This window comes from Sabethes cyaneus, chromosome 1, assembly GCF_943734655.1.
Source record: "Sabethes cyaneus chromosome 1, idSabCyanKW18_F2, whole genome shotgun sequence".
Lineage (NCBI taxonomy): Eukaryota > Metazoa > Arthropoda > Insecta > Diptera > Culicidae > Sabethes > Sabethes cyaneus.
The window spans coordinates 6,601,561-6,617,574 of NC_071353.1; the positions used below are offsets into that span (position 1 = coordinate 6,601,561).

The following is a 16,014-nucleotide window of genomic DNA, read 5'->3' on the forward strand; positions in this document are numbered from 1 at the left end:
ATAAACATACCAGTGACGAATATCGTCAGCTTAACGCCTCCCTGTATAAGTCATATGTTCTCCGTGTGCAAACTAACCTGCGAAAAACCCCGAAAGACTTTTGTAGTTTTGAAAACTCGAAACGCAAATGCAATTCTATTCCCGACAACGTCTATCTTGATTGGCTCAGAATCGTGCTCCACTACAGACTCCTGCGAAATGTTTGCATATTTCTTCTCCTCATTTTTTTTGTTAGATTATAGTCAATTTAACCAGCTTGGGTCATTCGTGATTTCTGTGGGCTTGGGATTTGAACCCGGGTCCTCGGCGTGAGAGGCGTGAATGCTAACCTCTACGCCGGGACTGACCCCACTCCTCATTTGCAAACGAGTTCGCCTCCGAAACAAAAGCTGAATTGGCTGCAGTGAATGTTCCCGAAGGCCTCGTCGACCTCGACACTTTCGAAATTACTCCAGTTATGATTGTTGAAGCAGTTCGAAGACTGAAGCGATCATTTTCCCCCGGACCTGATGGAATCCCAGCCGCTGTTTTTTGTCGCTGCGCATTTAACTTACCTGTACCACTTTGTTGTATTTTCAACAAGTCTTTTGCACAAGGCAAATTTCGTAGTATTTGGAAACGATCCTTCATGTTTTCCGTTCATAAGAGTCGCGATCGTCGCAGCTTCCAAGCTTTTTGAAATTATTGTGGGCACTGCCATGCTAAACCGTACCAAAAACTATTTATCAGGCTACCAGCACGGGTTCATGCCTGGCCGATCGGTTTCCACCAACCTACTCGACTGTACCTCCTTCTGCATCACGCAACTTGAAGAAAAAAGCACAAGTCGACGTAGTTTACACTGACATAAAGGCCGCATTCGACCGGATCGTTCATCGCATCCTTCTACGGAAATTGCAAATTGCTACTATTGACTTGGCTTGAATCATATTTACGCGATAGAGTCTTGCAAGTCAAGTTAGACTCTGCTGTTTACAAATTTAGTTTACAAATAAGCCTGATGTTCCTCAAGGGAGCAATATGAGGCCCTTGCTGTTCATATTGTTCTTCAACGATGTAGCTATGCTACTAGAAGGCGGATGCGCAATTATCTACACTGACGATCTTAAATTGTTTCTCACCGTGCGCTCCATCGACGATTGTCGTCGGCTCCAACGATTGTTAACCTTTGTGAATTGGTGCGAGTTCAAGTACTTGATAGTGAGCACAGCAAAATGTGAGGTAATAACGTTCCATCGCGCTCAAAATCCTATCATCTTTGACTACAATATAAACGGAAATTCTCTCCGGAGGGTAGAGCAAGTTAGCGACCTCGGCATCTTACTCGACTCTAAACTTATGTTTAATGCTCACCGTTCTGCTAGTATTTCTAAAGCATCCCGACAGCTAGGATTTATCTCCAAAATTGGAAGAGATTTTAAAGACTTTCACTGCTTGAAATCTTTATACTGTGCATTAGTCCGTCCTTTGCTTGAAATCGAACGCATCCAAAGACGATTTATCCGCATTGCCCTCAGAGATTTGCCTTGGAGAGACCCAGAGAATCTTCCTCCTTATCGTGAACGTTGTCTTCTGCTCGGTTTGGACACACTGGAACGGCGCAGAAAAGTAGTTCAGCAGGCAACGCTGATAGTAAAAATTTTTTACAACGATATTGATTCGCCGACGCTGCTTTCAAAAGTGAATTTCCAAGCATCGACAAGATCTCTGCGGGCTACGGCTTTATTGCACACGGAATTCCACCGAACCACGTTTGGGTACAACGAACCAGTAACTTCATGCATCCGGATGTTCTCTCGAGTTGAAAAACTGTATGAATTTGGAGAGTCTACTCGAATTTTTGTTCTAAAATTGTCAAGATCTGACGCTTTGTAAGAGCTTGTGTGACCTTCATTAAGACATTGTCAGATGAATGCATTAAATAAATAAATAAATAAATTCTGCGTAAATAGTATGAGTGCCAAAGTGCAAGTTGATACGTACTACAGGGTAGCAATTAGGGGCCACTACTTTTCTCTATCTAAACAAACGATGCAGCGTTACTACTCAATGAAGGTGGAAGGCTTTTCTTCGCTTTCGCTGACGACTAGGCATGGAAATACTTCGCTTCTAGCGATCAAGAACATAGGAGCTATGAGATTCAGATTCATTGCCATCACTATTTGTAAGCGACAAATAGTTTGTCGCGATCTGTACAGATTATGAGAAACCTCATATCACATCATGTTCATTGATTGATTGCGTTGAGAAATATAACATATACAGACGATCGGTTGTGTGCAGTACGTGAACAACTCTTTGCTTTTGCTGCGCCTTCCTTTTGCTTCATCACACTAGTAAGACGATGCGAAGTGAAGAGAGCTGGCTACATGCATTGAACGTATGAATATTTAAGTCATGGTAAATGACAAGCTTCTGGTCTACCTAACGCCACCCACGTTGAATGCTTCTCCGGACCTCAAACCTGCCGACGTTCCGATTCCGATTCGGAAGATAACGCAAATACTTTTACGCTGTCGAACCAACTGTTACAACGACTTACATTGTGTTCCGTTCATGTTTGTGCTTTTATTACCCAACTAAAAACCTGAAACTAAAAACTAAACCCCTCTCTCCGGGGCCGACTACACGATTTTCACAGCTTTCATCATCTCGGCATTCCGCCGATAGCATGTGTAAGTGAATGTCGTCCCACGGATTTAAAAACGCACACAGGAATTGCCGCACCTACTTGTCGTTCACTCTCACGTTGCGTTGCGCGGTTGCAAACAACTCTATCGCCGCCGTCGCCGCCGCTGCCATGCCATTCTCTTCTGGGTAGCGCTAGTAGTAGTAGAACCGCGCCGCTCCAAATCTCATCTCGCCAGCTTCTAGCGGTTCACGACGACGACGACCGGTGTTGAGATGACGGTGCGCTGGTGGTGTAATGAAAATGTTCTGTCCGGCATACCACGACTGCCGCGGGACCGGTCATTTCCCACAATGGCAATTAAAGCGAATCGAAGAAGCAAAAATTAAGAACTGGTCGCAATGCCGAGCAACTCCGCGCTCATAACGCAACAATAAAGTAAAGCAAGCGTTAAATTACTTCTCGCCTCTACACCCCCGGTCCGGTTCCCGTTCGACCGGAGACCGGTCGGGAAGCTAACTCCCGTGGAAGGCAACTTGCTGGCTGCGGATGGGAGGGGGACAAGGAGCGCGTCCCGTAGTGTCACACAAATTATAAATTCTGCTGAAAATGAGCTACACGGCTCGGTGGAACTGTTGTTCCGTAACCGGCGCGCGGTGGCGGCAACCAATTGTTGCGCAATGATGCACGACCAAATGGTCGTCATCCGTCCGTCGTCGACGGTCGGTGTGCGAGAAACAGTGTGTGAATATAACACACCAGTATCACATTCCTGTCGACCAACGCCGGTGCTGCGCCAGGGTTCCCGTCCCGAGCCTGGTCAGTCCGGCAGCAGGGAGACGGGAAAAAGCAGCAGACCTGCAATCTCAGCTCAGACCCCAGCAACAAGTTCGGGTGAAACTGAGACACACTCACTCACATCGACCAACAGAAGAAAACGTGCGTTAACGCGAGGACCATAAAATGATGCTAACGTTGTACCGCACCGGTTTGGGGTCCAAATGGTTTCAACATAAATGAAAAAATCAATGAAAAATTTAATTTTTTTAAAATAGAAAAGCATGTTAATTCTTGTTTGCTGTGTGTTTCAATTCCATGGAAACGATTCAGTGAGAAAGATTTGTGTAATCGCTTCGATTTTGCACGACTGGCCAGGAACTGGCTGGCCAGAGACGCGACGACGTCGTCGTCGGATCAGATTTCGTCAAGTTTTATTGCAGTGTTAAACTGCGGTCCGAAGATGTTCGCGTTCCTGCGCGCGTACTAATTGGAGATTTATGACGGATTTTTTTCTATCCGCGTGCATGTATGAGTGTGTGCGCGCGCTGGAAGTTGATGATAAAAGCTGGCCTAGAGACGAAACGGGTTGAATTGTCACTCGTAAATCGTAAATTTTCGGGAGAATGAGCTTCAAACACGATAGAGCAATAAAATTCATCAATCGGAGAAACGCTGTGCAACGGACCCGAAATACGGAGTGTAGACTGATTGAATGGCAACATTATTTATTCCGGTGTGGGAGACAACGATATGGGGGTGTGTAGCGGGCAAACGGCCGGAGTTCGGTCGGGGCGCAGATGGTTTTGGCCTTTCGCTGCTCATCACACGTCGATCACGAAACCTAGTTCACGAAAAACGACGACGACCGGTATGGCTCTAAGCGGTGTGATTGATGGGTCCTGATAAAACTGGATATTCATTTTGGTGGCGATAAAAGCGAGCTGATTTACATTGATGACGACAGTGTTTAACCATTTCCTTTCCCAAAATGGGTGACCCGAAAGAAGAAAAAAAAACAACTAAAACGAAACATCTAGGATATACAGTTAGATCTGAAATGAGAACGTTGGTTAAGGAGACACCGGAGCGTGAGAAGGAACTAATATCAAGCAAACTGGAATTGTAAATTTCAAACCAAACATCAGCTGTCACCATACGGAAATTTTTTTTATAAAATCACTGCGGTTTCAACAACCCAATCTAAAGAATCGACAGAGTTTTCAACCGAGCTCAGTATCATCAGCTTAATAGATTAGATGATATGTAAATGGGTGGCTATTATATTTTTGTTGTCCTTAAAAAATGTTTAAGAGAACGGAAATCGAAACAAAAAATAAATAAAAATAGTGTAAAACAAACGTACTGTTGTGATATAATACCACAATGATAATTCGGAGATAAAACAGAACAGTCAGATGGCAGCAAAGCTGACAGATCATTTACAAAACGAGAAAAGAGCATTGTTCTAAGGTTGCTACCCCATGGTACGCCAGACATATTGCCGAATGCATCGAAAAACTCGGAGCCGATGGTTCACACTCATCCTTCATCCTATGATGTACTGGGTATGAGTGTAGTCAGTTGCAGTTGCGGAGAGGACACTTTTGTTTCTCAAGCCTTGCAAGGATGATACCGTGATCAACTCAATCAAATGCTGCTTTCAAGTCCGTGTACACTGTACACTGCATCAATTAGCACTAACTTTATCACGAGACGCAAACAGAACGAGACTAAATCAACCGAATTCATAGAGACTAAAGGTTTTGATTTTGAGAAATACCAATGCTGGTCTGGAGGGATGAAGTGTTGTCAGCTAGCGAACAAATCGTCATTCACGATTATCTCGAACATTTTAGAGGTGGAGCACAACGATGTAATTCCTCAATTGTTTTCAGCGTTGTCACCCTACTTGTGTACAGGAAACTGAATTTTTTCGTAGGATAGGGAACTTCAGCCGCTGAATTGACACATCAAACACTAGTGAAAGAGGTCTAGTGAAAATAGTAGAACATCCGTCAGAACCGGCCACTAAAGAATATTTTAGTTTTCCAATGGCGGTTTTGATAATGTCATCAGTTACACGAAAAATGTTGAGGATGATGGGTAATTTGTTCCACGAAAGCAGGAAAACGATTAACAGTACACAAGAAGTATGTACGTTGAAAGGTGGTTGGATTTACCCTGAGCAGAGTTGGTTCTACGATCGTCTAGAAACAGTTCTACAGACAAGCCATCTTCTTTTTTCTTGGAGTTGACAAATGATCACAACTTCTAAGGATTCCTGCGAAAGTTTTCTTACTTTGGTAGAATATACTGTTTATGCTCTTTAAAACCGGTTATAGAAGTTGTAACTCAACAAATCTACGATAAAAAAGGTTATAAAACTCTCATAAAACTAGAGAAGCACGCACTAGAGATTGTTCTCATTTCAAACTTGGATTTTTTATTTAACACTAGCTGACCCGACAAACTTCGTACTGCCAAAAACGAAACTGTGCTGTACATAAATGCTGGGGGCTACCCCCGCAGTGGCCGGCGCTTCCGACGGCAGGTCGCTGACAACACTCGCGGCCTGTGGCCGCCTTGCCTTGAATCATCTAGTATTACTATAGGTAGTTTTTGGTGGTCTTGTTATTGACCAATGTTTTATGGAAGAGTCTAAAATTTCTCGAATTCGATTAGTTTTTAAGTTTCGCAAAAATTTCTGTTTCATTTGTATGAGAGTCTGCCCCCACTAACACAGGGGTGAGGGGTCTCAAATCATCATAAAATAAATTCATGCCTCATGCCAAATTTGGTTGCATTTGCTTGATTAGTTCTAGAGTTATGAGAAAATTTGTATTTCATTTGTATGGGAGCCCCCCCTATTAGTGGGGAGAGGGGTCTCTAACCATCATAAAAACCTTCCCTGGCCCCAGAAAGTCCTACATGCAAACTTTCACGCTGATCGGTTCAGTAGTTTTCGATTCTATAAGGAACATACGGGCAGACATTCCATTTTTATAGGTATAGATTCGTATGGGAGCTCCCCTTTCTTAGTGGAGGGAGGGATCTCTAACCATCATAAGAACCTTTCCCTGCTCCAAAGACCCTTACATGCAAATTTTCACACCGATCGGTTCAGTAGTTTTTGATTCTATAAGGAGCATAGAGACAAACAGACAGAAATTTGTGTTTCATTTGTATGGCAGCTCCCCCCCCCTCTTAGTGAGGGTAGGGGTCTCTAACCATCCAAAGAACCTTCCCCGGCCCCATAAAACCCTTACATCGGTTCAGTAGTTTTCGACGGAACATACACTCAAAAAAATCGACACATCGCATCCACGTGAAAAATCATGTAAAATTCTGTACAGCAACGTACGTGAACTTCATTTACTAGTTAATGGGAAAATTGATAAAATTTACCGGGATCGCACGTAAACTGGTTAGTATGAGTGCGAGTTATCAACAATTCACGTGAATGTTACATGAAAAGTGTGATGGATGAGAATTACCTATGTTTTCACGGAAAGTTGACGTGCTGATTTTTTTGAGTGTACGGACAGACAGAAATCCATTTTTATAGGTATAAAATAACCACCACAAGTGTTAATGGTTTTATGGTTCTCCGATTAAAGAGCGCTTGTGAGACATCATAAATTTTTCAGACTTTATTTCCTAACGCGGTTTACCTTGCCTGATAAAGACTTAATTTTATTGTAAATTGACTGAGAGCTATAACTGAAAAAGTACCATGGATCCCCGCTAATGTAATTGTCTTAAACGGGATCTGTTTTCATTTAAACCCTGCTGCTAGCTAATGTGAGCGCGTTCACATTGAAAGATGAAAAAACGTCATTCACAATTGACAGTTAAGAGGACTGGACGAAGTGAAAATGAATCCGCTCATTTTAAACAAATGAATAAATTTGTCTTTCACATTAGCGGGGGTCCCACTCAAAATTGAAAATAAAAATTGTGAGAATCTACTTTGTAGCACATAAATGAGAAATTTTTCATGCCACGCTCAGTTTGTCGATGTTTTGTAACATAAAAATTAGAAAATTTTAACGTACCGCTAGATTTTATAAAGCGCTAATAAAATTAAACTTTCTTGCACATACAAAGAAGATTTTTGCAAATGCGCGACGAGTTCATCAATTGAAATTATGCAATACACCTGAATTGATGCAATATACTGCTCATTCTTTGCTGTTTCTAGTACAGATGACCAACGATTCAAGTGAATCACTTCCCGTAAAAAAATTTACATAAATTTTGCAGTAGAAACAATGCATCTACAGCAGTTTTTATTGTGTACATTGAAACTGATGGTAAATTTATTGTAAAAGTGCCTCAAATTCAAATTTTATTCATATTTTTGTTTCTTGTTTTACGCCATAGAATTGGCCATATTTCATCATAAATTTGCTGCGTGTTTCAATTAAATTTTGTTTTTTCGCCTAAAAACATTACCATCAAAGGACGATAACTTTTACTGTAAATGAAAATTTTTGTTCGCGAAAAACTAAATTTTTTTATTGTTAAGATACTTAACAACCCGTCATTTTTATGGTAGAATCTCTGAAAACCACGCAAGTTATGGTGGGCAACAATAAGTTTGATGGTTTGGTTATCTTGTTTGACGATAAATTTTATTGTTTTCACTGTATTTTGTATTCTACTGTTACAATAATTTTTATCTTCGTGTTATGGTTATTTTTTTCTGGGTTCCGTATTGTTCTCTACATTAATTTATTCTCGACGATAGTTGAAAGGAACCAAATGTGAATTACTCATTCATTTCGAACTGTCGAAATTACAATAAACGTAAACATTCACACTTAAAACGATCGGTAAAATTTTACCGAACTCTGAACAGCCGAATGTTCGGTAAAAACTTCGATGGTGCCAATCGACGTTTACGGATCGTTAGTAATGTTTGACATCATAAAAAAATTTTACCGAACGTTCGGCTGTTCTAAGTTACCGAACTCGGTACTTTTTTTTTAAGTGTGTTGCTTTGAAGCTTTAACTAATTTCCTTCAGCCAGATTTTAATTGATTTTAAAAAGCAGGCTGTTTAAAAAAAATTCAGTTTGGAGATTTAAATGATCAGTCAAGGGAAAGACTGACTAACAGGTTAGTCGAGCGATCATTCAGCACTGCGAATTAATGAAGGGTTGATAACTGAGAAAGACAAACACTGTCAGCAGTTCAGTAGTCATGTCCATTTGTTGACAGATAAAGAAATACTACCAGAGGTAAAACTGTATGCGCGTTGTGCATTCGCCTTCATGCAGGGCTGTTAATTTTTTCGAACACTGGTATTATTCTTGAAGAAAAGTAATTGCCCTTGAATAAAACTTGTTTGAATTACTTATGATATAACCGAGTTTTTGGCCAGATTGCCAAAGTATGAACAAAGAAGTATATCTTCATTATATGGAGATGCAAGGAATGTTCAAAATACTGTACTCAAAAATGTACGGGTTTAAAAGAATTTTATGGAAGAATTGTTGAAACAAATCATCTTGCAGAAGAATGTCAGAAAACACTGTCAAAGGTTTAAGGGAGCTATAAAACGTAGCTTTTAAACGAGAATTAAGTATCCTTTAAAACCACCTCCAAGGCCGATTTATGAATGATTTTTCAAGTTTTCTTCGACCATACTTCAAAACTGTAAATCAAATAAGACGAGACAAACCATTGTAAAACCTGATAAACTCGGCAATGTTCTTATAAGCCTACTATAAGAAATGATTAAAACCGATTTGCTATAGGTTTGCTACTTCGGTTGCCTGGAGACAAAATTCGTCAAGTGCGGTACAAGCCGCGGGAAGTGTGAAAGAGTTAGTTATCCAAGCTGAGGCAGCCGCTTACAGGAACATTCAAACTACACATTTCCAGCTAAGTCGATATGTTCGCTGGTACTCCCTAACGTGCGTCGTCACCTCCCCCGCGGAATTTTCTGCTGATTACGAACACATTTAAAGACAGAAGATATACTCCAGAATAGCTGTTGCGAGTGAATTTTCTTGTCAATCCAGATTTCTGTTAATAAAGTTTAATTAATCAAAGTCGAAGTTCGAATCTATTTCTAGAATAAAAATCATCGATTTTCCTTCGCAGTCCACGTACGTTCTGATAATATATCAGCAGCGGTATGGAGTTCAGCTGCAGTTTACACAGCTGGAAGCTGGAAACGGGGTCTGTGCCATGGCGAGAACTGTTATGGGAATTATCGAACTTGTCTGGTCTGGAATCAACCGCCCAGCTATCTTCGGGTTACAATGCTGGTCTAACAAGCCAGTCGTCGTATGTTTGAATCCTGACTGGGCGGTGCTACTATAGAGTCAGTAAGCCCCGTAATTGTCCTGTACTCTAACAACTGGGTGCAAAGTTTGTCGATTTATTTCTACGGATAATCCCCGTTCCAAAATTTTTGTATGAAATTTCTAATTTTTAAATGGATTGAAATGTCAACCTAACTACTTAACAGTTCCATCCAGTCACACAGTCACTCTATTTGTCCCACGAGAATGCAACTTTCAGAGTAATCGTTTTGAAGATTTCTGAAAAATAGAACTGAAATTTACATAACGTCAAAATACTTTTTTCCAACGTATCCGCCATGAACAAAAAAACATTGAGAGATAAATATTCGATAATAAAACCTTTATGAATCAAAACACGCCCCCAATTGTTGACCAATCAAGCTTCAAAAGAGGACTCGCAGCCCTCTCGGATTGGGCACCGCATTTAGCCGGGAATTAATCCGACAATGAAAGCAACTTAGTGAACCACATTCTACATCTTCCAAATTTAGGCCTACCAAAATCAATAAAACTGTTGCCCTGGAGCCACTCCGCTCAGCTCAGTTCAGCCGTTCGTGCGCTTGCTCAGCCGCTTTCAGACAGTTCTCGTCGTCAGCATCGTGTGTGGCTTAAGCCAATTCTTGACCCAAACGGGGACGCTGACGGTGAGCTTACTTTTGCTTTATTGACTCTTGAAAAATCACACATACTTAAAGCGAACATACCTGTAAGTTAATTAATAATAAATAAATAACTGTTTGTTTATTTAAATTACGATATACCGTGGTCGTCACACCGTCGATCGCTGCAAGATCACTGCTGCAGCAGCGATCTGGAGGCCAAGCACAGTCAGTCGCAGTGAGCAGTTGAGTGAACGGTGCGCGGTGTCGTTGCAAACCGGTTCCTTCCCGTCTGCGATTCCTTGCTGGCCTGGTGGCCAAACGGTGACCGACAGCCGGACTCGTCCGGCTGATCCGGGTGTGGGAATTTCACCGCGCGATTCTCTGCGCGCGACACACACGTTCGATCAAGTTTTCGCTCTCACACCCATGCGCGCGGTCGCTCTACGCGGCCGATTGGCGATCGATTCGTGTGCACTTGCGCTGCTGCCGCCGGTTCGGGGCGATTTGCATAAATCAGGATTAAATCATTCGTTCCGAATGCGCTGCTGCACAGCGATTACAACAATGGTTCGCACGGGCGATTGGCGTTATATGAAATGACCTATTTTCCGGGTTTCGGTAGGGTTTTCAGCGGTCACAAAGAGAAAACAAAAAAAAGGTTACAAAAGCAAACCATTCTTCACACCATAAATCTTGGTAGAATCCAGTTTTAATTAGCGCCGTGAATAAATTTGATGGCCATCGGCTTGCGGTTCGCGACAGCTGCCAGCGAGGCAATAAAAGAAACTAAAACGCTGTACGATTCCGTAATCGTTGTCGTTTTTATTTTTGCTCGTTTTTTTTTCTTTTTTGACCATCATACAACAAAACAGCCGTAGCACGGCGATTTCCGGTCTGTTTTATGGACGGGCGCGCTTCTACTGTGCCATCCAGACGACGGCCGAAAGTAGTAATTTTAGCTACATCTGTTTGGCCGTTTTTGGGAGCAAATCTTTTTCTTTTTCTTTGCAGAACCGGATGAGGTTTTTTTCTGCTAGCGCCTGGTTGGATGACCTTTTTGAAACAGATTGCTCCATTTAGTTTAACAAGATCTTTGGAAGTTGATGTAAGATCGATACTAAAGATTTGGTCGATGTCGATGAAGATCACCAATTTAGGGTTAAGTAGTGTATCGAAAGAGGGTCAATCTTATTGACAGTCGAATGCATCAGCAGCAATGACATAATATTGTTCCATCATTATAATTTTTTTGTTTATCCAAAGCGATATTCGTCAGTCCACCCGTAATTAGCATCACTCAGCAGCACGATTACCAAACAGGCTCCGCTTTGAATATTCACAACACCAGATCGCCCTCAATTGGGCCCATCCTCTTTACCGAAGTACGGTTGCGATCGAACTTCGATCTACCATTTTCGGTCGTACAACCATTGAAATTGCAAATGTAATCCTCCCGCGCTCTGTTCACCCAACCAACCGTTCCTCCTCATCCCATCATGGGATGCGCGTTGGTTGGTTACGCAGCCCGGACGGAAGGCTCGATGAGCCGTCGATCTCTCGCGCGCGCAGAGGAACCGTGAGAGCCACCATAAGCCACGGTTCAGCCGCCCAAATTGGGCTACTGCTGGCTGCAGCATCAACAGCAGCAGCTGGCTCCGAAACCGAAAGCGAAAACCACTCATGTAACTTATTTGAATAATGAAATCATCGCACCTCATCATAATTATACTGTGCGCCGTTGTGTTGTTGTATGGGAAAATGTTGTTTCTGCTGCGCAACGCAATCTTCTCCCTTGCGCCGAAGGCTCTTAACCTTGACTAATTGATACCTCTTTGGGCGCTTCGGCGATCTCGGACGAGATCGCAAGCTCCGCAGCGATCGTGGTCCAGTTCAACGCAACGATCCCAAGTTGTGTGACGTCGGGTGACAACGAAACGATGTCGCCAAATCACAGGGTCCGCAACAATGCACGACACTAATTGCACACTCGCATGTGCTGTAGGCAAATGATGGCCAATGATGGCGGCCGCCAGCGATTGGGAAGAGGACAATCAGCGCGTGACGAGCAAAACAAACACGGCACCACTCACACACGCTGCTTGATTGAACTTAATGTCCGTAATTACGGGTTAATTAATTGCGCTATAAAGAAATAGCACGTTGGGAATTCGGGTGGACCACGAGTTTTTACCTTCTTCCTTATTTCAGCGATACCGATCTTCAGCACCATCCCATAAATAATCACAGATTTCGACAGCGGCAGCGCTGATTGTACGGTTTCTTAACTTGTGTGAAAGACACATATAAATTGGTATCATTTTTTATCTCCTTTCTCTCCTTCCCTTTGTTACTTTCTTTCTGACTTCTGCCCGGTATTTAACTAATCGACGTTTTTCGTTTCTCCCCCACCTTCTATTCCGCAGGTTTCCTCGTCGGGCTTCTTCGAGATGCAAATTCTGGAGATAGCCAACACCAACAGCCATCTACTGTCCGGATACTGCTGCGGTCTGCCGGCGGACAAGCAGCAAACCCAAACGACCGGTAACTCTATCCGCTTGCGTTGCGGTTGTGACCAGGCTTTGACCAACTTTTTTTTTCTTTTTCTCCCCTCAACGCGTATGTATAGGATGTCCGGCATGTGCAACGGCGTTCAGTCTGTGCCTGAAGGAGTACCAGGGCACGACTTCCAGCGCCCAGCAGCAGCTGCTGCTCAAGGGCGGCGTCCAGCAGGCGGAAGTCATCGGCCACATGCAGCAGCAGCGGGGGGAAGCCCTGCTACTGGAACCACAGCAACCGTCGGCCATGTACGGCTGTGCGTTCGGCAACGCCAGCACACCGGTGCTCGGCGGTTCCAGCTTCGTCCTGTCCGATTCGGAAATCGGCCGGGTCACGCTGCCCTTCACGTTCCGGTGGACGGTGAGTCACGGTTTGAGGTTTTTGTTGTTAGGTTTTGATTTTTTTTTCGGTGGTTTGAAGCAAGATGAAAAAGGGTTCATCACCCGGGAATCCGTTCCGGGGTGCGGTCATTCAAGTCTTTTGTTTTACGGTTTGTGGGTGACGTGACACATGTGGAAGATAACAAAAAACATTTCAGGGGACATTTAGTTGAGGAAAAGTGACACTTATTTTGGATATTGGCAGCACTGGAGTGCCAAGATGTTAACAGAAGGTGGAGTGCCGACACTTCAGAAGGATGTTTTGGTCTAGAAAAATCAAGCAATCGTATGATGGCGGATCTACTTTTATGCAATTAATTTACTCTCTGCAAAAATTATGAACTTTGCCCTTTTGGGTAACATGACAAGTTAATTTATAATAGCTGAGTTCCCGATAATGCAAAAATGTAACGCTTGTTCCTCATTTGGACGTTCCTCCCCATTTGTCAGCTCCCCCTCTTTTGTCTACCCGGCCACTTGCACATCTGTTTTCTTTACGGAAACACAGACATTTTTCCTATTTGCACCTTCCGCTTTTAACAATGGCCATCCCACCCATAGGAAATGAATAGTTTTGTTATTGTACTTTTCTAAACAAAGCTTTTTATTTATTTATTTATTTATTTATTTATTAGTTTAGTACTACATGCTATCCTGATAAAAGAAGAAGAAAGTGCAACAGTGTTTCTTCCATGGACACAACAAACCTTTGATTCTTTTCATTTCACTTCAAGACAAAACTTGTTAGTAAACAATGTTTTTAGTTTCACCACCAGGAGCAAGTATGCACAAATTATTGGCTGAACAAACAAACGACGTTTGATAAAGACCAATCCAGAAGTTCCGGAGCTATGGCGGCACATACATTCATACTCACGCTCCTCGTCACCCTACATGTAGGTTCCTTCCCAGCCAGCTCCCCCTTCTGTCACATAGCTAATTATGCATCGGTTTGCTCAATGAAAATCGCTATAATGGAAACGAAACAAAGATTTATATACCATATATTCCTCCTCGGTGGAACCCCCCTCTTTTCTCAGTCAGTTGCACAACTGCAGTCGATTTCAATGCAAAAGAAACGCAACCCCTTTTACTTATTTAGATATCTAGCCCCCACCCCCCCTGTTAGGGATTCCCCCTTTTGTCATCTTCCTAGTGCTGATTCCCTAATGTCAAGGAACGTTTATGCTAAGTTTGATGGAGGCATTTGTCCAGGCATTTCGGAGTTATGGCCTCCCCCCCTGTTATGCCCCCTGCTTTTGTCTACGCCCTGAGTTCTGATTCCCTTATGCCAAGGAACATGTATGCCAAGTTTGATGGAGATCGGTCAAGGCGTTCTGGAGTTATGGTAGAACATACTCACGCTTACTTTTCAATATAGATTGTGTTTTTATCGACTGGATTCAATTGTAACTGTTAATATTTGGCAGGGCAGTCTTCGGAGAAATGTATCAAGACTGAAGTTTGATGTTTTCCCGACATTTCGACACTTTGTTGGTGTCTTTTTCAAAGGGTAATATCATTTAGACTTTTGTTCTGTTTTTAGGAGTGTACATATTACTTTCATGGAGGGTAGTTGTTGGTATCAGCATTTTTGGCTCGAGCAGCACGTTCCTTGTAGTTGGTACATGAGTTAAAAAAGTTAAAAAAGTTTTTCCTTCTTTGTAGCTGTACTGCGGAACACTGAGCGCTTCTTTACAAAGGGTTTTTATCGAAGCACCACTTGAAAAAGACACCAACGAAGTGTCGAAACGTTGGGAAAACATCAAACTTCAGTCTTGATAAATTTCTCCGAAGACTGCCCTGCCAAATATTAACAGTTATATTGATAGAATAGATGGATTTTTTAAAGAATGCAGCGCACGTTCCCAAACGTGTGCTCACCAGTAGACTTGTACTTTGTGAATTATGTACAAAAAATTAGACTTCAACTTGGATTTTTAGTTGAACTTGGCACTAGACATTCGACTAGAATTTGGATTTGAATCTAAATTTTTAAATTTGAAGTTTACCTGGAACTTTTTTTTCCATGTGTGGACTCATTACTGCGACCAGTATAGTTGATCTATTGTAATATCGCCCGGGTGTTTGCTGTATGACCTGCACTGCATTTCTTTTTGCTATAATCGCTATTGAGTGAGCGATATGCTTATTTTAAATTGTATGCGTGCTTGCGTGTATTAGGGTTTACCCTTCATTCAAAGCTTGATCTACTTTACCCACTTATTCCTCGCTGCCAACACTATCCACACCTGGAACTTAGTTTTATTCGAAATTGGACTTTTGATTGAACCTAAACATGAATTTGAATTGGTCGCGAAATTTTGCTAGAAACTAATGTTATTAAAACTGGGCCTGAAATTGGATTGAAAACTGAACTTAAATTAAACGTGAAATTAGGATTGACATTGACTTGGAAATTGGATTTCAAATCGGAATTAAATTAATAACAAGTAATGAGCTAAGCTGAAGTACAATTATATCGCCTACCTTATCTTAACCACCTGAATCATCTGAAAAGAAAATAATATAAAATTAGGTCAAACTAAATTTCACATTGCCAAAAGAAAATCAATATTAGCAGATCAATTGGGCAAAAATCAAATACAAATGCAATACTAAATTAAGGCAAAAAGATACAAGACACAACTGACACCTTTTTATTACAACGTTGTTTTAGTTTTGTGACATTTTGGCATCCTTTACGGATATTTTCAGCATGCTTCTAAATTCACCCTATATTCCTTTTCT

General features: G+C 42.0%; 1 protein-coding gene across 1 annotated transcript in view; it reads left to right on the forward strand.

Annotated features, from left to right (window-relative positions):
- The window catches only part of LOC128735838 (protein serrate), a 139,230-nt gene that overhangs the window by 41,313 nt on the left and 81,903 nt on the right, over positions 1–16,014 (forward strand). Inside the window, exons 2-3 of the mRNA XM_053830324.1 lie at positions 12,751–12,868; positions 12,954–13,243. Coding sequence (XP_053686299.1) covers positions 12,751–12,868; positions 12,954–13,243 — 408 coding nt within the window. The remainder of the gene's footprint in view (positions 1–12,750; positions 12,869–12,953; positions 13,244–16,014) is intronic.